Source organism: Chelonia mydas, chromosome 5 (genome assembly GCF_015237465.2).
Source record: "Chelonia mydas isolate rCheMyd1 chromosome 5, rCheMyd1.pri.v2, whole genome shotgun sequence".
In the NCBI taxonomy this organism is placed as follows: Eukaryota; Metazoa; Chordata; order Testudines; family Cheloniidae; genus Chelonia; species Chelonia mydas.
In genome coordinates, this window is record NC_051245.2 from 38,040,807 (window position 1) to 38,062,455 (window position 21,649).

Here is a 21,649-nt window from a genome sequence, read left to right on the forward strand (position 1 = left end):
CCCCCCTCATTCTTCTCTTCTGTAGACTAAACATCCCCAGTTCCCTCAGCCTCTCCTCATAACTCATGTGTTCCAGTCCCCTAATCATTTTTGTTGCCCTCCGCTGGACTCTTTCCAATTTTTCCACATCCTTCTTGTAGTGTGGGGCCCAAAACGGGACACAGTACTCCAGATGAGGCCTCACCAATGTCAAATAGAGGGGAACGATCACATCCCTCAATCTGCTGGCAGTGCCCCTACTTATACATCCCAAAATGCCATTGGCCTTCTTGGCAACAAGGGCACACTGTTGACTCATATCCAGCTTCTCATCCACTGTAACCCCTAGGTCCTTTTCTGCAGAACTGCTGCCGAGCCATTCGGTCCCTAGTCTGTACTGGTGCACGGGATTCTTCCGTCCTAAGTGCAGGACTCTGCACTTGTCCTTGTTGAACCTCATCAGATTTCTTTTGGCCCAATCCTCTAATTTGTCTAGGTCCCTCTGTATCCTGTCCCTACCCTCCAGCGTATCTACCAATCCTCCCAGTTTAGTGTCATCTGCAAACTTGCTGAGGGTGCAATGCACACCATCCTCCAGATCATTCATGAAGATATTGAACAAAACCGGCCCCAGGACCGCCCCTTGGGGCACTCCACTTGATACCGGCTGCCAACTAGACATGGAGCCATTGATCACTACCTGTTGAGCCCAACAATCTAGCCAACTTTCTATCCACCTTATAGTCCATTCATCCAGCCCATACTTCTTTAACTTGCTGGCAAGAATACTGTGGGAGACCGTGTCAAAAGCTTTGCCAAAGTCAAGGAACAACACGTCCACTGCTTTCCCTTCATCCACAGAGCCAGTTATCTTGTCATAGAAGGCAATTAGATTAGTCAGGCATGACTTGCCCTTGGTGAATCCGTGCTGACTGTTCCTGATCACTTTCGTTTCCTCTAAGTGCTTCAGAATTGATTCCTTGAGGACCTGCTCCATGATTTTTCCAGGAACTGAGGTGAGGCTGACTGACCTGTAGTTCCCAGGATCCTCCTTCTTCCCTTTTTTAAAGATGGGCACTACATTAGCCTTTTTTCAGTCATCCGGGACTTTCCCGGATCGCCATGAGTTTTCAAAGATAATGGCCAATGGCTCTACAATCACATCCGCCAACTCCTTTAGCACTCTCGGATGCAGCGCATCCGGCCCCATGGACTTGTGCTCGTCCAACTTTTCTAAATAGTCCCGAACCACTTCCTTCTCCACAGAGCACTGGTCACCTCCTCCCCATGCTGTGCTGTCCAGTGCAGTAGTCTGGGAGCTATTTATTGAACACTTCAGCGTTTTCTGCCTCATTATTGTTAAATCTATCATTTCCATCAAGTATTGGACAAACACCATTGTCAAGATTCTTTTTTTGTTCCGAATTTACTTAAAAACCCTCCATCCTATTCTTAATACTGCTGGCCATAGATTTCTCCTTATGTCCAGGTGCATCGCTTATCAATTTTCTGCAGTTCTTAGCTTCTGATATATATTTGTTACTGTAAAATTTGCATTTCTTAAGTTTGTTTATATAATTTTTTATATATATAAAAATGCCTTCACTTCCCTCTCTCTAAACCAGGTTGCTGTTTTAACCAATACAACCTTCTTCCTTGATTGTGGGATTCGGGCTTTTTGGGCATCAAGTGAAGTGTTCTTAAACAATTCCCAATGATCATTCAAATTTTTCTGATTAAATTCAATCAGAATTAAAAAACAAACAAAAACACCACGCTTTAAATGCCAGAGACTAAAACACAAATCTTCCATGAATATGAAGTATTTGAGTAATTCAGACAAAGGGGGTTGTTGCTGTGTCCAGATCTTTCTCACTTTTGGCATCCAACAATTGTGCAGCTAATCCTGTATCAGAAGCCAAATCAAGGAGCGTGTGAATTTGTCAAAATATATAAAGTATTTACAATAATTTTGGATAATCTAGACAGCTCGCATTTTTTAGATCACCATAAAGTGTCCATTTATTTTTAAGTAGCATTTAAAACCAACCCCATGTAAAATCCTAACTGGGATTATTTTCAGAAATTAATAAAGTAATCTAAATGTTAGTGTTTCTGCATTTATATTATTTGGTACAGTGTCTTCAACAAAATTGAAACAATAAAACAGATATTGGATTGTCAAATTACTTCTTTAAAACTCCACTCCTGCCTGCTAGTCCACATGTACAATATATCTCATATTCTACATCCTCAGAACAAGGATGGCTTGCACTTTTCCTTCAGGAGATTTTGACAGCCACAACAGGGGAAAACTGGGCTTTGACGATCTAGACCAAGGCCTTGTACTGGCTATGGACGTGTATGGGGAGCCAATGAAGGGATTGGAGTACAGGCATGATGTATTTATGGGGTACAACTAAAAACCCACAGCTGGCCTGTGCCAGCTGACTCAGGCTTGCAGTGCTTGGGCTAAGGGTCTATTTAATTTCAGTGTAAATGTTTGGGCTTGGGCTGCTGCCTGATCTCTGGGATCCTTCCACCTTGGAGCCCAGACTCCACCCAAGCTCGAACGTCTACACTGAAATTAAACAGCCCTTTAGCCCGAAGCCCACCGAGTCAGCTGGCATGGGCCAACCCGGGTGTCAACTTGCAGTGTAGACATATCCATGGAGGCCTGTGACATTGAGGAGATGGGAGAGTTTGTCCTGTCAACCCAGTGCAGTGTATACACTGTAGTAAGTGGACCTAAGCTATGTAGACTCCAGCTACGTTATTCATGTAGCTGGTGCAGTGTAATTTAGGTCGACATACGGCGGTAGTGTAGATACAGCCTAAGTTTTCAATTCTCTCTAGAAAACCAAGCTACTCAACTGCCAGGCCAAGGTGCCAGTGGTTTGTACAGCAGTCCACTTATTGTCCACTGTATTGACCCCCTAACTGTGTGCTCCCCACTCACACGCCCTGCCTGAGAAAATCACCATAGTTTACAGAGACAAAATCTATCAGATTAAGCACACAAATTAAAATTTAGAATGCCTGTGATAAGAAGAAACAATCTAAATTCATGGGCCAACACTGCAGGTTTTTTCCACTGCAAAGGAGGCAAAACCAGCTTTCTACTCCATAACCACTACTTCAGTAGAATCACAAGCGGCAGAACTTTCCACATGACGAATTGGTTAATCAATCAATTGTCAGTTTTCAGCATATAACCCAGACACTGAACCCAAGCTGTAAAATGCATCCATCAAACTTCACTGAAAAGATCAACCGGCTATGAATGGAACTAAATAAGAAAACTCCGTTCCTGACCAGCCTGTATTCCCTAATCCCACCACCCTTCTCAAACTTTGGCCCTGTCATGCTTGCCAGAGACCAAGAAGCCCTTAAAAAAATTAGAGCCACACCTGCAGCAGAGAGCCATGGCTGGCTGGCAAAAACCAGCAAAGAATAACTATGCCTACTGCTAATGACAGATATCAATGACACCTTCAGAGGAGGTCTGCCCCATCCTCAAGAATCCAAATGTTGACTCAGAAAAATCTCTCCAACTACTGTCAGTCTTCTAACATCCCATTCTTAGTCACAATGGAGAAATTCCATCATGAGCCATCTGCTATCATCCTGGATGGCTTGCCTTTGGGCTTCAGACCAGAGCACAACCGAGAGACAGCCCTAGTATCACTAAAATACAATCTCTTTATGGCCATGGTCATTATACTGGACCTCTCTGCAGTTTTTGGCACATTGGACTGTAAGGTATTGCTAAATACATTAACACACAACAGAGCTGGAGTGTATGGCACAGCACTACATTGCCTCCAATCATTCCTTTCCAGCAGAACACCAAGAGTGGTGATAGATAACTGCTCCTTCTCCCCGAAGAACTTCACTTGTGGAGTCCTACAGGGATCCAGACGATCCCCTCTTCTCTTCAATATCTCTATAAAGGCAGTTGGAAGAGAGTGAGATGTCATGGGCTCTACTGCCAATACTGCATTAATGACACCTAGATGTGTATATCATTCTTCACTGATGCAACAACCATCATGTCGGATAGGTCCATCAATGGCTATTAGCCAGGATGGCCAAGGATGCAACACCATGCTCTGGGTGTCCGTAAACCTGATTGCCAGAAGCTGGGACTGGACACCAGGGGATAGATCACTTGATAAATTGATCTGTTCTGTTCATTCCCTCTGAAGCATCTGGCACTGGCCACTATCGGAAGACAGGATAGATTCATAGATACTAAGGTCAGAAGGGACCATTATGATCATCTAGTCTGACCTCCTGCACAATGCAGGCCATAGAATCTCACCCACCCACTCCTGCGAAAAACCTCACCTATGCCTGAGGTATTGAAGTCCTCAAATGGTGGTTTAAAGACCTCAAGGAGCAGAGAATCCTCCAGCAGTGACCCGTGCCCCATGCTACAGAGGAAGGCGAAAAACCTCCAGGGCCTCTTCCAATCTGCCCTGGAGGAAAATTTCTTCCCGATCCCAAATATGGCGATCAGCTAAACCCTGAGCATATAGGCAAGATTCAGCAGCCAGATAATACAGAAAATTCTTTCCTGGGTAACTCAAATCCCACCCCATCTAACATCCCATCACAGGCCATTAGGCTATTTACCATGAATATTTAAAGATCAATTAATTACCAAAATCATATTATCCCATCATACCATCTCTTCCATAAACTTATCGAGTTTAATCTTAAAGCCAGATAGATCTTTTGCCCCCACTGCTTCCCTTGGAGGGCTATTCCAAAACTTCACTCCTCTGATGGTTAGAAACCTTCGTCTAATTTCAAGTCTAAACTTCCTGGTGGCCAGTTTATACCCATTTGTTCTTGTGTCCACATTGGTATTGAGATTAAATAATTCCTCTCCCTCTCCGGTATTTATCCCTCTGATATATTTATAGAGAGCAATCATATCTCCCCTCAGCCTTCTTTTAGTGAGGCTAAACTAGCCAAGCTCCTTGAGTCTCCTTTCATAAGACAAGTTTTCCATTCCTCGGATCATCCTAGTAGCCCTTCTCTGTACCTGTTCCAGTTTGAATTCATCCTTCTTAAACATGGGAGACCAGAACTGCACACAGTATTCCAAGTGAGGTCTCACCAGTGCCTTGTATAACGGTACTAAAACCTCCTTATCCCTACTGGAAATACCTCTCCTGATGCATCCCAAGACCGCATTAGCTTTTTTCACAGCCATATCCCATTGGCGGCTCATAGTCATCCTGTGATCAACCAATACTCCGAGGTCCTTCTCCTCCTTCGTTACTTCTAATTGATGCGTCCCCAGCTTATAACTAAAATTCTTGTTATTAATCCCTAAATGCATGACCTTACGCTCCTCACTATTAAATTTCATCCTATTACTCTTACTCCAGTTTACAAGGTCATCCAGATCCTTCTGTATGGTATCCCGGTCCTTCTCTAAATTGGCAATACCTCCCAGCTTTGTATCATCTGCAAACTTTATTAGCACACTCCCACTTTTTGTGCCGAGGTCAGTAAAAAAAAAAAGATTAAATAAGATTGGTCCCAAAACTGATCCTTGAAGAACTCCACTGGGTAACCTCCCTCCAGCCTGACAGTTCACCTTTCAGTCGGACCCGTTGTAGTCTCCCCTTTAACTAATTCCTTATCCACCTTTCAATGTTTATATTGATCCCCATCTTTTCCAATTTAACTAATAATTCCCCATGTGGCACGGTATCAAACGCCTTACTGAAATCGAGGTAAATTAGATCCACTGCGTTTCCTTTGTCTAAAAAAATCTGTTACTTTCTCAAAGAAGGAGATCAGGTTGGTTTGGCATGATCTACCTTTTGTAAAACCATGTTGTATTTTCTCCCATTTACCATTGACTTCAGTGTCCTTAACTACTTTCTCCTTCAAAATTTTTTTCCAAGACCTTGCATACTACAGATGTCAAACTAATAGGCCTGTAGTTACCCGGATCATTTTTTTTCCCTTTCTTAAAAATAGGAACTATGTTAGCAATTCTCCAATCATACAGTACAACTCCTGAGTTTACAGATTCATTCAAAATTCTTGCTAATGGGCTTGCCATTTCGGATGCCAATTCCTTTAATATTCTTGGATGAAGATTATCTGGGCCCCCCAATTTAGTCCCATTAAGCTGTTTGAGTTTCGCTTCTACCTCAAATATGGTAATATCTATCTCCATATTCTCATTCTGTCATGCTACCATTATCCCTAAGATCCTCTTTAGCCTTATTAAGGACTGAGGCAAAGTATTTGTTTAGATATTGGGCCATGCCTAGATTATCTTTAACCTCCACTCCATCCTCAGTGTTAAGCAGTCCCACTTCTTCTTTCTTTGTTTTCTTCTTATTTATATGGCTATAGAACCTTTTACTGTTGGTTTTAATTCCCTTTGCAAGGTCTAACTCTACTTGACTTTTAGCCTTTCTCACTTTATCTGTACATATTCTGACCTCAATAAGGTAGCTTTCCTTGCTGATCCCTCCCATCTTCCACTCCCTGTATGCTTTCTGCTTTTTCTTAATCGCCTCTCTGAGATGCTTGCTCATCCAGCTTGGTCTACAACTCCTGCCTATGAATTTTTTCCCCTTTCATGGGATGCAGGCTTCTGATAGCTTCTGCAGCTTTGATTTAAAGTAATCCCAGGCCTCCTCTACCTTTAGATCCATAAGTTCTTGAGTCCAATCCACTTCCCTAACTAATTTCCTTAATTTTTGAAAGTCAGCCCTTTTGAAATCAAAAACCCTAGTTGCAGATTTATTTTTGTTAATCCTTCCATTCAGTTTGAACTGAATTAGCTCATGATCACTTGAACCAAGATTATCCCCTACAACCATTTCTTCTATGAGGTCCTCACTACTCACCAAAACCAAATCTAAAATGGCATCCCCTCTAGTAGGTTCAGCAACTACTTGAGGAAGGAATCCATCAGCTATCGCATCTAGGAAAATCTGAGCCCTATTATTATTACTAGCACTCGTCCTCCAGTCTATGTCTGGGAAGTTAAAGTCTCCCATGATCACACAGTTTCCATTAGTATTTCCTTTATTGAAAACATTAAAAAGGGCTCTATCCATATCCAAATTAGATCCCGGTGGTCTATAGCACACCCCAAGCGCTATCCTAGGGGAGGCTCTAATAGTTTTCTTCCCCAATGTAATTTTTGCCCAGACGGACTCTGTCTTATCCATTCCATCGCTTCTTATTTCTTTACATTCTACCTCATCATTTTCCAACTCTGGAAACCTGTTCTTGAGCTCTGTTTCTCCTTCACTAGCCCATCTTTTCCTCTGCCTGGCTCTTTTAGTCACATGCTTCCACTGACCACTTTCCTCACCCAGTCTCCCCTCAGAATTCCCCAGCCCTGCTTCCATCTGCAGGTCTGAGCTTTTCCCTTCAGATACCTCATGTCTTTGCTCCATAATCTGCTCAAACCCCTTCCTAAACTCAACCAGACTTTCCACCTGCATCTCCAAGCCTCGGATCTTTTCCTCCATCTGCTCTATCAGACGGCATTTCCTGCAGACAAAACTCTTACCAGATACCCCCTCCAGGATCATGTACATACCGCAGCTTCCACATCCAGTCATCCTCATTGTGTCTCCAACTACATGGGTCACTCCCACTGCTGCCTCTGTATCTGTCATAGCCTTCCCAGCTAAATCCTGTTAATCTGGGAAACACAAACCACACCAAAGCACCACCACCCACAGCAAAACCAAATCCCAAACAAGTACCACAATACAAACTGCCCTTTCAAACTCCCCTGTTTACAGCTCTGTGTACTGGCTCCTGTGCCATGGAGCTGTCTGTGCCGCTGCCTGACTGGCTGGCTAACTTTTAGGACCCCTAGTTATGCTAGATGGACCATTGGTCTCACCCAGTATGGCCATACTTGTGGCCATCATCCCGCAGATGTCCAGAGTGGTTAGAAGAGATCATCTTCTGGATGAGACGCAGCTGGCTGAAACTCAAGCCAGGCAAGGCAAAAGTAATGCTGGTTGATGGGAACTGCTTTTAAGAACCATCTTGAACACTTCCCCTGAACCCTTGCATTCCATAGCAGGGATACAGTCCCCAATGCAGTAAAGTTGTGTTAAGCCTCTGGGTCCTGTTTTGTTCCTCATCAAACCTGGACAACTAGGTAACCTCAGTGACCAAAAATGCCTTTTTTCACATCTATCTTCCTAGCAAACTTTGCCCCTTCCTCACAGATGAGGACCTTGCCACAATAATCCTGACATTTGTCATCTCCAAACTGAGATGTAATTGTTGTAATTCACTGTATCTGAAGGTGAATGTCTAAACAATGTAAAGATTCCAGCTACTGCAAAATGCGGCTGCCTCTCTCCTTCATAGTTAGTCTTTTTATTTCAGTTAATGGATCTTTTCTCCTGAGTTCTGCTCTACTCTGAGTAATAAAGAGCACTTTCAGTATTCTTCAGATATCACGTGATAAAATCTACCTATTGAGAATTCCAACTTCAAAATCCTGACATCCTTAGTTTATATTTCCTGGGAAGGTCATGAGAATCGAGTCAGGACTTCCACAAGTAGAGCTGGCCAATGGATTTAGTGCTGTATCTCTGAGACTTATTGGACAGACTGGAGCTTGTCTGTCCCCTAAAGATCAGAGCACATTACGCTTTAATATTCTTTTATTGAGCTCTCTGCTGAAATACCCTCTAGCCATGTTTATTTGGGCAATCGGTAACAAAGTTAGGCCATTTTATAAAATATTTCAGTTCAATTTAGTGACAAACTTCCTAAGTGAGAAGCTAAGTCACTCTCCTAATCCTGGAGCAACGGTTAAAAATACTTCTCCATACTTGTCACTTCCGTACAGTATATAGCACCGTGAATGTTTATCTATAAAACTTTTGCAGTCACAGTGCAAATGCAATCTCTTAATTCCTTAAAGAAGCAAATCCTGCTCTCTTCTCCTGAGGCACAGAGGGTACTGCATGGTGCTGCTGTGCAAAATGGGAGGTGGGCAGGGGCAGTTCCATAGGCGTTCCCTGCGCATTAGCCTGCATTGAGGAAGTCTCTAAGGTGCCACAAGTATTCCTGGTCTTTTTGCGGATACAGACTAACACGGCTGCTACTCTGAAACCTGAGGAAGTCAGTGTGAGTGTGTGTTGTAGGGAGGTGGAAGAGGGAGGCAAGGAGGTTTCATGGCTGCTACTCTGATCTACAATCTACTCCTCATGTGGAAAGGGGTGAAATCAGCAAGGCTGCAAAGGACAGATTCCTAATGCCTCTTGCAACTCTTTGGGCTGGATACTATAGACAGGATTTGAAGCTGAATTAGTAAAAAGCCTGATATCTAAGGAGCAGTATATTTTTAGTAAAAAGAAAAGGAGTACTTGTGGCACCTTAAAGACTAACCAATTCATTTGAGCATAAGCTTTCGTGAGCTACAGCTCACTTCATCGGATGCATACTGTGGAAAATACAGAAGATGGTTCGAAAGCTTATGCTCAAACAAATTGGTTAGTCTCTACGGTGCCACCACAAGTACTCCTTTTCTTTTTGCGAATACAGACTAACACGGCTGTTACTCTGAAACCTATATTTTTAGTAAGTTTTAATGATATTTCTCCCATAAATGAACTATGTATATATATTAATCATAATTAGTCTTGGAAGGAATTGCATCTTGTTTTTATAAATTTTAAATTTTCACTTTTTGACTTTTGCACTAATAGGAAATCTTAAACTTGGTAACTAAAACTGTAATACCTTTAGAAGTTGATATCTACAGCATTTAGGAATACAATCATATTACTGTACTTAATATACCAGGGTGTATTTGATTTAAATCAAATTGATTTAGATCATGATTTAAATCACTAGTCAGGAAGACTCGATTTAATCATGGATTTCTACATAAAAGTGCATTCTTGTTGGTTGTTATAACCTTAATACATACTCTTCACAAATCAGAGATAGATGAAATCCAAACTGGGTCTCTTTTATGGCCTGCTGCCATTATAGGTTTTCCCTTCTAGTGAGAGACTGGTATGGTAGATCTCAAATCAATGAAGGCTACACTCAGAGAGATCTCACGACTTCTGGAATATGCTGCTCAAAGAGTTTCACTTTTGGTTCTGCTGCCTGTCCCTTCCGTCTCACATTTATCTCCAGACTTCTCCTCCTGTCCAGATCTATTCTGTCCCCAACAATCTTCTATTCACTGAACTTTTTGAAACTTTGCACTTTTAGAGAGAGGTAAGGGATTGACTCTGTATACACAATTTTGCAGAGAGACAATAGGGTTGAGGTCTGTTATTTCTCACCTCTATGTATTTATTTAAAAACATTTTTGCTGTTAACAAGCATGTTATCTCTGGAGACACAAATCCACAGTTTGAGAACTGCAAAACTAAACATCTCTGATGGTATCTTCTAGACTGAGCACTGAATCCCATTGGCTAGATAGAAAGATTAACCTAAATAATCTATACAGAAGCCCCTGGAACCCCATAAGATTGGCTCCCTAATGCATGAACTATTGGAACTCATTTACAAAACTTTTCTTAAACATTACATGAATATATTGTCTCATACTATAGAATTAGAATTTATAATCCCTATTTCATGATGAGATATCTTTGAGCTAAAATGTATCTTAATTAAAACTATCTAAAAATAGATGTTTTCCTCAAAAAGCAGTTTATCAAAAAAATCTGATTTAAATTTAAAAAATCCAATTTTTTATATTTTTTTTAAAAATCATTGATTTTTATCCACCCTGTAATATACATATTTCACTTTTGTTGTTATCTGACCTCTAGAATTGACAGCAAAAGAGTGCACCAGTTGTTCATGACTTCTATATACAGTGTATGTCATGTTTATCATGACACTTTCCGTCTCTGCTTAGATTATTAATAGTAAGATTTGTTTGGTTTGCGTGGAGGGGGAAAGAAAAAATTAATGACACTTGCCTGCTGAAATTGAATCCTTCAAATCTAATAATAATCCCTTTCATCTTCAAAACATAACTGATCAGTACTAACCCCCTCCTCTAAGATAAGTTAAATTATCCACATTTTACAGATGGGGAAATTTAGACAGAATGTAAGACACACTTGTCTAAGGCTACAAAGAGAGTCAGGGTCAGAACTGAAATTAGAACTCAGGATTTACTTCACCCCAAGTCTTGTGCTCAGACCACCAGCCTGTATCAATGTCTTGAAACACATTCTGAATTCCACATGCAAACAGGGAAATGTTCCTTTTCTATTCTTTTATTTGTTTGTTTATTTTTTTTGATGTTTAGAAAACTATTTAATTTCCAGGTGATCTGCCCCAAGACAGAGAACAGAATCTGAAAAAACACAAGTTACAGATTAAAAAGAAAAGGAGTACCTGTGGCACCTTAGAGACTAACCAGTTTATTTGAGCATGAGCTTTCGTGAGCTACGATATGCTATGCATCCGATGAAGTGAGCTGTAGCTCACGAAAGCTCATGCTCAAATAAACTGGTTAGTCTCTAAGGTGCCACAAGTACTCCTTTTCTTTTTACAAATACAGACTAACACGGCTGTTACTCTGAAAAAAGTTACAGATTGATATCACAGCTAGGAGAGGTGGTGAAATGAATTCTAGACTGTCTCTAACTTGAATTAAACAGGTTTCAGAGTAACAGCCGTGTTAGTCTGTATTCGCAAAAAGAAAAGGAGTACTTGTGGCACCTTAGAGACTAACCAATTTATTTGAGCATAAGCTTCGTGAGCTACAGCTCACTTCATCAGATGCATACTGTGGAGAGTGTAGAAGATCTTTTTATACACACAAAGCATGAAAAAATACCTCCCCCCACCCCACTCTCCTGCTGGTAATAGCTTATCTAACGTGATCGCTCTCCTTACAATGTGTATGATAATCAAGTTGGGCCATTTCCAGCACAAATCCAGGTTTTCTCTCCCCCCCACCCCACACACAAACCCACTCTCCTGTTGGTAATAGCTTATCTAAAGTGACCATTCTCCTTACAATGTGTGTGATAATCAAGGTGGGCCATTTCCAGCACAAATCCAGGGTTTAATAGGAACGGGGGGGGGGGGGGGGGGGGGGGCGGGAAACAAGGAAAAATAGGTTACCTTGCATAATGACGTAGCCACTCTCAGTTTCTAGTCAAGCCTAAGTTAATTGTATCCAATTTGCAAATGAATTCCAATTCAGCAGTCTCTCGCTGGAGTCTGGATTTGAAGTTTTTTTGTTGTAATATCGCAACTTTCATGTCTGTAATCGCGTGACCAGAGAGATTGAAGTGTTCTCCGACTGGTTTATGAATGTTATAATTCTTGACATCTGATTTGTGTCCATTTATTCTTTTACGTAGAGACTGTCCAGTTTGACCAATGTACATGGCAGAGGGGCATTGCTGGCACATGATGGCATATATCACATTGGTGGATGTGCAGGTGAACGAGCCTCTGATAGTGTGGCTGATGTTATTAGGCCCTGTGATGGTGTCCCCTGAATAGATATGTGGACAGCATTGGTATCGGGCTTTGTTGCAAGGATAGGTTCCTGGGTTAGTGGTTCTGTTGTGTGGTATGTGGTTGCTGGTGAGTATTTGCTTCAGGTTGGGGGGCTGTCTGTAGGCAAGGACTGGCCTGTCTCCCAGGATCTGTGAGAGTGTTGGGTCATCCTTCAGGATAGGTTGTAGATCCTTAATAATGTGTTGGAGGGGTTTTAGTTGGGGGCTGAAGGTGACGGCTAGTGGCGTTCTGTTATTTTCTTTGTTAGGCCTGTCCTGTAGTAGGTGACTTCTGGGAACTCTTCTGGCTCTATCAATCTGTTTCTTCACTTCCGCAGGTGGGTATTGTAGTTGTAAGAATGCTTGATAGAGATCTTGTAGGTGTCTGTCTCTGTCTGAGGGGTTGGAGCAAATGCGGTTGTATCGCAGAGCTTGGCTGTAGACAATGGATCGTGTGGTGTGGTCAGGGTGAAAGCTGGAGGCATGTAGGTAGGAATAGCGGTCAGTAGGTTTCCGGTATAGGGTGGTGTTGATGTGACCATCGTTTATTAGCACTGTAGTGTCCAGGAAGTGGATCTCTTGTGTGGACTGGACCAGGCTGAGGTTGATGGTGGGATGGAAATTGTTGAAATCATGGTGGAATTCCTCAAGGGCTTCTTTTCCATGGGTCCAGATGATGATGATGTCATCAATATAGCGCAAGTAGAGTAGGGGCGTTAGGGGACGAGAGCTGAGGAAGCGTTGTTCTAAGTCAGCCATAAAAATGTTGGCATACTGTGGGGCTATGCGGGTACCCATAGCAGTGCTGCTGATTTGAAGGTGTACATTGTCCCCAAATGTGAAATAGTTATGGGTAAGGACAAAGTCACAACGTTCAGCCACCAGGTTAGCTGTGACATTATCGGGGATAGTATTCTTGATGGCTTGTAGTCCATCTTTGTGTGGAATGTTGGTGTAGAGGGCTTCTACATCCATAGTGGCCAGGATGGTGTTATCAGGAAGATCACCGATGGATTGTAGTTTCCTCAGGAAGTCAGTGGTGTCTCGAAGGTAGCTGGGAGTGCTGGTAGCGTAGGGCCTGAGGAGGGAGTCTACATAGCCAGACAATCCTGCTGTCAGGGTGCCAATGCCTGAGATGATAGGGCGCCCAGGATTTCCAGGTTTATGGATCTTGAGTGGTAGATAGAATATCCCAGGTCGGGGTTCCAGGGGTGTGTCTGTGCGGATTTGATCTTGGGGTTTTTCAGGGAGTTTCTTGAGCAAATGCTGTAGTTTCTTTTGGTAACTCTCAGTGGATCAGAGGGTAATGGCTTGTAGAAAGTGGTGTTGGAGAGCTGCCTAGCAGCCTCTTGTTCATATTCCGACCTATTCATGATGACAGTACCTCCTTTGTCAGCCTTTTTGATTATGATGTCAGAGTTGTTTCTGAGGCTGTGGATGGCATTGTGTTCCGCACGGCTGAGGTTATGGGGCAAGCGATGCTGCTTTTCCACAATTTCAGCCCGTGCACGTCGGCGGAAGCACTCTGTGTAGAAGTCCAGTCTGCTGTCTCGACCTTCAGGAGGAGTCCACCTAGAATCCTTCTTTTTGTAGTGTTGGTAGGGAGGTCTCTGTGGATTCGTATGTTGTTCAGAGGTATGTTGGAAATATTCCTTGAGTTGGAGACGTCGAAAATAGGATTCTGGGTCACCACAGAACTGTATCATGTTCGTGGGGGTGGAGAGGCAGAAGGAGAAGCTCCGAGATAGGACAGCTGCTTCTGCTGGGCTAAGAGTATAGTTGGATAGGTTAACAATATTGCTGCGTGGGTTGAGGAAACCATTGCTGCGGCCCCTTGTGGCATGTAGTAGTTTAGGAAGTTTAGTGTCCTTTTTCTTTTGTAGAGAAGCAAAGTGTGTGTTGTAAATGGCTTGTCTAGTTTCAGTAAAGTCCAGCCACGAGGAAGTTTGTGTGGAAGGTTGGTTTTTTATGAGAGTACGCAGTTTTGAGAGCTCATTCTTATCTTTCCCTGTTTGCTGTAGAGGATGTTGATCAGGTGGTTCCGCAGTTTGTTTGAGAGCATGTGGCACAAGCTGTCAGCATAGTCTGTGTGGTATGTAGATTGTAATGGATTTTTTACCTTCAGTCCTTTTGGTACGATGTCCATCTGTTTGCATTTGGAAAGGAAGATGATGTCTGTCTTTATCTGTACAAGTTTTTTCATGCATCCACCTTTAGCTTCTGTGTTTGCTTGTGTTAAATGTTTAAAAAAACTACCCTTTTAAGACTGAGCCTACTTTTGTTTGTTTCAGAGTAGCAGCCGTGTTAGTCTGTATTCGCAAAAAGAAAAGGAGTATTTGTGGCACCTTAGAGATTAACCAATTTATTTGAGCATAAGCTTTCGAGAGCTACAGCTCACTTAATCGGATGAAGTGAGCTGTAGCTCACGAAAGCTTATGCTCAGATAAATTTGTTAGTCTTTAAGGTGCCGCAAGTACTCCTTTTCTTTTCTGTTTGTGTTACTAACACCTTAAATTGAAAGTAAACAATTAAAAAAAAAATCCAGTTTACTGTCACACATACACTGATGTTTGCATTTCAATACCAACAATGAAAATCCACGAAGGAAGTTTCCCTTCCCTTCTTTCTGTCCTGCACTGTTTTGATTGCAAATGCTGCAAGTGGAATGTTTGTTTTAAAAACAACTTTCCAGTTGGAACTTTAAACAATATAGAAACATTTGTATTGGTCTTATGTTTTGTAGAATCTTCTTTATATGAAAATTCTAAATTTTGATTGGACAGTGCCTGTCTTTAAAAAAACAAAACAAAACCCCCTTAGTATCCATGGACAAGACTGATAGGGCACAGCTTAATGCATGGAGGCATTCAGTGACAGAGGCCAGGAAAGCATTAAGTGAACGCGGTGAGAAGAGGCAGGAGGCGATGCTGAGGCTAATGGGGGAGCAAACAGACATGATAGAGCATCTGTTGGAGCTGCAGGAAAGCCAACAAGAGCACAGACCATCGCTGCATCTGCTGTACAACCGCCTGCCCTGCTCCCCAAGTTCCCCCATATCCTCCTCACCCAGATGCCCAAGAATGCGGGGGCGAGGCTCCGGGCACCCAGCCACTCCACTCCAGAGGATGGCCCAAGCAACGGAAGGCTGTCATTCAAAGAGTTTTGATTTGTAGTGTGGCTACAATAAGCAATGTGGCCTTGTCTTCCCTCCTCCCCCACCCCACCCAGGCTACCTTGTCAGTTATCTCACTTTTTTTTAATTAATAAAGAACGAACGCATGGTTTCAAAACAGTAATGACTTTATTTCCTTTGCCAGCTGTGATCGAAGGGGGGAGGGTGGTTGGCTTACAGGGAATTAAAATAAACAAAGGGGGCAGGTTTGCATCAAGGTGACACACACACAACTGTCACAATGTAGCCTGGCCAGTCATGAAACTGGTTTTCAAAGCCTCTGTGATGCGCAGTGCGCCTGGCTGTGCTCTTCTAATCGCCCTGGTGTCTGGCTGCTCAAAATCAGCCACCAAGTAGTTTGCCTCAACCTACCACCCCACCATAAACTCTCCCCCTTACTCTCACAGATATTATGGAGCACACAGCAAGCAGCAATAACAGTGGAAATATTGGTTGCGCTGAGGTCTAACCTAGTCAGCAAACAGCGCCAGCGAGCTTTTAAATGTCCAAAGGCACATTCTACCAGCATTCTGCGCTTGCTCAGCCTATAGTTGAACTGCTCCTTACTACTGTCCAGGCTGGCTGTTTATGGCTTCATGAGCTATGGGAGCAAGGCGTAGGCTGGGTCCCCAAGGATAACTATTGGCATTTCAACATACCCAATGGTAACTTTCTGGTCTGGGAAGTAAGTCCCTTCTTGCAGCTGCTCGAACAGCCCAGAATTCCTAAAGATGCAAGCGTCATGCACCTTTCCCAGCCATCCCACGTTGATGTCAATGAAATGTCCCTTGTGATCCACCAGCGCTTGCAGCACCATTGAGAAGTACTCCTTGCTGTTTATGTACTGGTTGGCAAGGTGGTCTGGTGCCAAGCTAGGGATATGTGTTCCATCAGTTAGGAAACCCCATTGCCACAAAGCCATCCAGTATGACCTGCAATTTCCCAGAGTCACTACCCTTGATAGCAGAATGTCAGTGATTGCACTGGCTACTTGGATCACAGCAGTCCCCACAGTAGACCTGTCCACTCCAAATTGATTCCTGACTGACCGGTAGCAGTCAAGCGTTGCAAGCTTCCACAGGGCTATCACCACTTGCTTCTCAAATGTCAGGGCAGCTCTTATCTTGGTATTCGTGCGCTTCAGGCAGGGGAAAGCAACGCACAAAGTTCCAGGAAAGTGGCCTTACGCATTCGAAAGTTTCACCGCCATTGGGAATCATCCCAAACCTGCAACGCTATGTGGTCCCACCAGTCTGTGCTTGTTTGCCGGGCCCAGAATCGGCCCCACTGCCACCATGATGTCCCAATTGCCACATCCCGTGCTTTCAGGAATGTCTGTGTCCATGTCCTCATCACAATTGTCCTCGTGCTGGCGGCTCCTAGCCAGGTTCTGCACATATTGCAGGATAATGCGCGAGGTATTTACAATGCTCACAACAGCAGCGGTGAGCTGAGCGGGCTCCATGCTATGGCGTCTACACGGATAGCCCAGGAAAAAACTCATGGAACGATTGTCTGCTGTTGCTTTCACGGAGGGAGTGAAGGAGGGGAGACTGACGACATGTACCCAAAACCACCCGTGACAATGTTTTTGCTCCATCAGGCTTTGGGAGCTTAACCCATAATTCCAGTGGGCAGCGGGGACTGTGGGATAGCTACCCACAGTTCACTGCTCTGTGAGTCGATACTAGCCACGGTATTGAGGATGCACTCCGCCGACTAAATGCGCTTAATGGGGACATACACAATCGACTGTACAAAATTGCTTTCTGAAAATTGACTTCTATAAAATCGACCTAATTTCGTAGTGTAGACATTTAGACTTTGCAGTATTGATTAATACCGATTAAGACAAATACAAGGGATTATTTCTTTTCTGTTTTCTGTGGCGAAATCCTGGGGCCAGGCAAAATCAAAACTCCAATTTCACAACAGCCAGGGATAGTGTAGATACTACATCAGAGATTTTTTTTATTTTATTTTCCACATGCCTCTTAGCCAGTAAAAGCTGATGAAACAATTAACATTAGTACATCCTTTCAAACCAAACTATAGTTACAAATCAGTGAATAAAACTGACCTTAAAACATATAGGATTTAGTTAAAACTATTTTTATCTGATCCGGTAAGGCCCATTTCATTAGATACCCCTTGCAAAGATTTGGGATTAGAAAATAGCTGTTTCAAAAGCAAAATAGACTAACTCCCTATATTTTTAGTACAAATTTTAATATCCATTTAACAGACTATAAACACTTCCCAGATACTAAAAGCATATGTTTTGATTATTTAAGGGTGCAACACTTACACAAGACAAATCTGGAATAAGTCCTTGGAAATCAGTGAAGTTATTCTAGATTTATACTAGTATATGGTAAATGAGGGCAGACTTGGGGGACATGATGAAGAATCGTTACTTTGCTGTTCTAGATATTTTTTTATTCCTGTTCTAGATAGTGGGGATAATACCACTGTGACAGAAAGCGCCCCTGTATTCACACCCTGAATAATAATCTTCGAGAAAAATATGCCTTGTAAATATCAGCTTTGAAAAGTGCAGTTCAGCTCTGCTTTGACAAGTTAATCAAAATATTGGAGCATTTTTTTTAACTATGACTACAATTGCAGTAATCCAAAGCAATGCATTTTGACTGTCTTTATTTTGCAAATGCATATGAAGAGAGAATGTGTAAAATTAAGTTTAGGAAAAAAGATACCTATGGGTTTTCGTTTGTTATTTCAGTAGTGTAAATTACATTGATGTCTGCTTTAACCACTTTCCTTCTTGCCTGGTGGCTTTTTGCAGGAAATTCTTAAGAATGAAATCTATAGAGAAGAAATAAAACGGAAAATCACAGATGCTTCTGAAAAGGACAGCCTCCTTCAAACCAAGGAATATGAGGGACTTGCTGCTGAACCAGTTCAAACTCAAATTAAAGGCCATGCATCATCCCCTTACTATGGAAAGAATGAGCCTTCACCAGACCCATCCAGCACTGCAAAAACCTTTCAGCCAGGTTCCTGGATCCCACCAGCTAGCAGTAGCCGTAATAAATAAACAGTTGTAATGTGAAAAATCTTGCCAGTGAATTGTGTAGAAAATTGCTCTAACAAGCAACATGACTGAAGAAAACTCTTTTTCACTTACCGTGTGAGAGAAATAAACTGATATGTTAAAGTTAATTTTCATTTGTTTTTACAAGCTAGATCTTAGAAATCATTTGAATTCTTAGTTATTACTGTGACTAATTAGTAAATCTTAGTATAAAACTATTGCTAATTAATTTTTTTTTAAAGTAATTGTTAATCTGTTATTCTTGAGCTCATTCTGTTTAGTTCATTGAGGTAGGAAAATGTCACAATACACTTTCTTTTGACAGGCATTTTCCTTAAAGGTAACTATTTTTTTTAAAAATTATAACTATAATCTGGTCATCAACATAATGGATTTCACATAGCTTATTTGTAGACATGAGGCTTATAAATGACCTTTTGCATTATCAAATCTAGATTTTTTTTGCTTAATCATCATGTATTTCTATGGAATCCCAAAGAGTTCCCTGCCTATTGTTGCCTTTTAATGTGGTCAGTGCTGTTGGCTCCCTTAGGTGACTGTAGGGTCTGTTTGACCTTATTAACATAAAGCACTTCAAAAATATAGAGAGACTACATTCTTTGTTAATTTTAGGGGACTATAACATGTAACTGTATTAATAGATGGTAAAATCAACAGTTAAAGTGTGTCTTGCTGGCCATCTGTAAGTAGTCTAAAGTGCTATATGGAATCAGTCTGAGTCAAATAAGAGCAGTGTGTGGAAGCACTTTCTCATTTTCCAGGAATTTAAGACCTCCTAGGTCAGGGGTTCTCAAACTGGGGGTCAGGACCCCTCAGGGGGTTGCGAGGTTATTACATGGGGATCGCAAGCTGTCAGTCTCCACCCAAAAGCCACTTTGCCTCCAGCATTTATAATGGTGTTAAATATACAAAAAAAGTGTTTTTAATTTATAAGGGGCGTCACACTCAGAGGCTTGCTATGTGAAAGGGGTCACCAGTACAAAAGTTTGAGAACCACTGTCCTAGGCAGTGTCTACACCAATAAAATTCTTATCAGGATTACAGGAAGGGCCAGTAATGGTGCAGCTGCATTAGTGATAAGAAAAGTGTAAACTAGGGCGGAGAGGGCACAGACTTTGTCCTCTTTCCCCTTTCCCTCCCTCCCCCTCCCCCTCCCCCCCAGCTATTAAAACCTGCTCTGTACAAGTTTTCATGACTTAATGATAAAAGCACCTGAGCTCCAGGTTAGTGACTTAGCATATCTGATTGATAGCAATGGAGAGTGCTATGGCTAGGTCTCCCAAAAAGCTGTGACCCCCAGGCCCTAAATTCTGTGCTGAAGGTGTCAGACTTGTAACAGCTTCAGTAACAAAAAAGAAACATGACTATTAAAATATAAAGTTTCAGACAATACTCCTTGTTTTGATATTCAACTGTGGACATCTCAGTGTTGGAATGTCTTTCAAATGTGCATTACCCCCAAACTGTTTAATTTGCAATAGGATTTGATTTGGATAATACACAACTTCTTTACAGAAGTTGTCAGACAGGAAGAGCTGGAGGCTTTGGCTCCTGTGCAAGGGTCAGTTAAGGTTTCAGGCCTTTGAGAGGCAGCTGAAGCTTTTAGCAGCTGAAGAAAAGATTCATCTCTTTTTTCCTATCCATATACATGATTTGACATTTTGATCTTTTAACACTTACTGTCACTAGTTTTCAGAGTTAGCTCTACCCTGGCAAGGAATGGATTAGATGTTTGTATCCTAAGAACTTCACTGGTTTATGTTAGTTTAGAAGATTGTAACTATAGATTATGAAGGCAAACATGATTTTTAATGACGTTTAGATTCTTTTGTTAAATCAATTTTATGGCTATGGAATTGGAAAGAAATTTAAAGGGCCAGAGATATATTACCACCCCACCACATTCCCAAACAATTTTAGGAATAGTACTGAATGGAGACTGACGTGGAGACTGACCACTATAAAAGATTTTATATGATAAAGGGAAAAACTGTGTGTGGTTATTACTGCCTGCAAAAGGGAAACAGTATTCTACTTAGAAAAAAATATAATTTTGATGGGTTATGCCATGGTGTGAGAATGAGCAGAGTGAGTTTGGATCTAGCATCTGCCCTACAGCTGCCAAAAGGCTTAACTCAGAATATTGTTCAGTAGTCAAGGTAGATAATCTTACCCAACCTGATACCAACCCCCAGCCACTGCCTATATTCCCCCTTTCTTCACTTTTATTTTCAAGTTTATCTTCAAAGCCAGAGTTGTCTGATCTGTTTTTGTACCACCTTTATGTCCGTCCCCCCATCTACCAAAGGTGTTGGTTTTGATGCTTCTGTTACACTTAGCCCTGCCTCTGGCCCACCCATCTTGAGCTGCTCTAAGACGCTACCCTCTTTTAAGAGAACCCTTTAACTTCCTTCTCCAGTGTCTACAAGAAGCCTGTCACATTTTAAAATTACTTGCTCCATCATGCTGTTATTCCTAACAAATCTTATTTGTTCCTTTCATCCTTCCCCAGCCTGCACCATGTCAAACTGGTGTGTAGCCTCATCTGGGATTTTCAGTGTCTTAGGGGATTCAGAAATCGACGTGTTTACTAGCACATGTTTTCATTGTAGTGGGAGGCACCCAGCACGCTGGGGTATTAAAATAAACTAAAGTGGTGGAAACACATCATGTGGGACTTAAAGTGACTGAACAAAAAATTAATATAGGAAACAATCTTTCAATAATAGACTAAACAAATAATAGGTATTTTCCATGTCTACCTTCTGATTCTATAAATTAACTAGGCTACATCTGGCTTTAATTGGTGCACATGATGAGATCCTATGTTCCACCTCCAACACAAAGCAAATGTTCCCAGTCAGGATTCACCAACTGAACAACAAATGCTTCATTTGGAGACTTTAA

The 21,649-nt window shown here is 42.0% G+C and overlaps 1 protein-coding gene across 4 annotated transcripts in view; it reads left to right on the forward strand.

Moving 5' to 3' along the window:
- NDUFAF2 (NADH:ubiquinone oxidoreductase complex assembly factor 2) overlaps positions 1-20,724 on the forward strand; it is a 143,067-nt gene extending 122,343 nt beyond the window's left edge. For 3 of the 4 annotated variants that reach the window (XM_037902865.2, XM_037902864.2, XM_037902863.2), the window contains one exon: positions 18,473-18,743. In XM_037902865.2, coding sequence (XP_037758793.1) covers positions 18,473-18,509 — 37 coding nt within the window. In that variant the 3' untranslated portion in view covers positions 18,510-18,743. Of the gene's footprint in view, positions 1-18,472 lie in introns of all 4 variants that reach the window. The other variant, XM_007055345.4, reaches the window with a different exon arrangement.
- Positions 20,725-21,649: the final 925 nt, after the last annotated feature.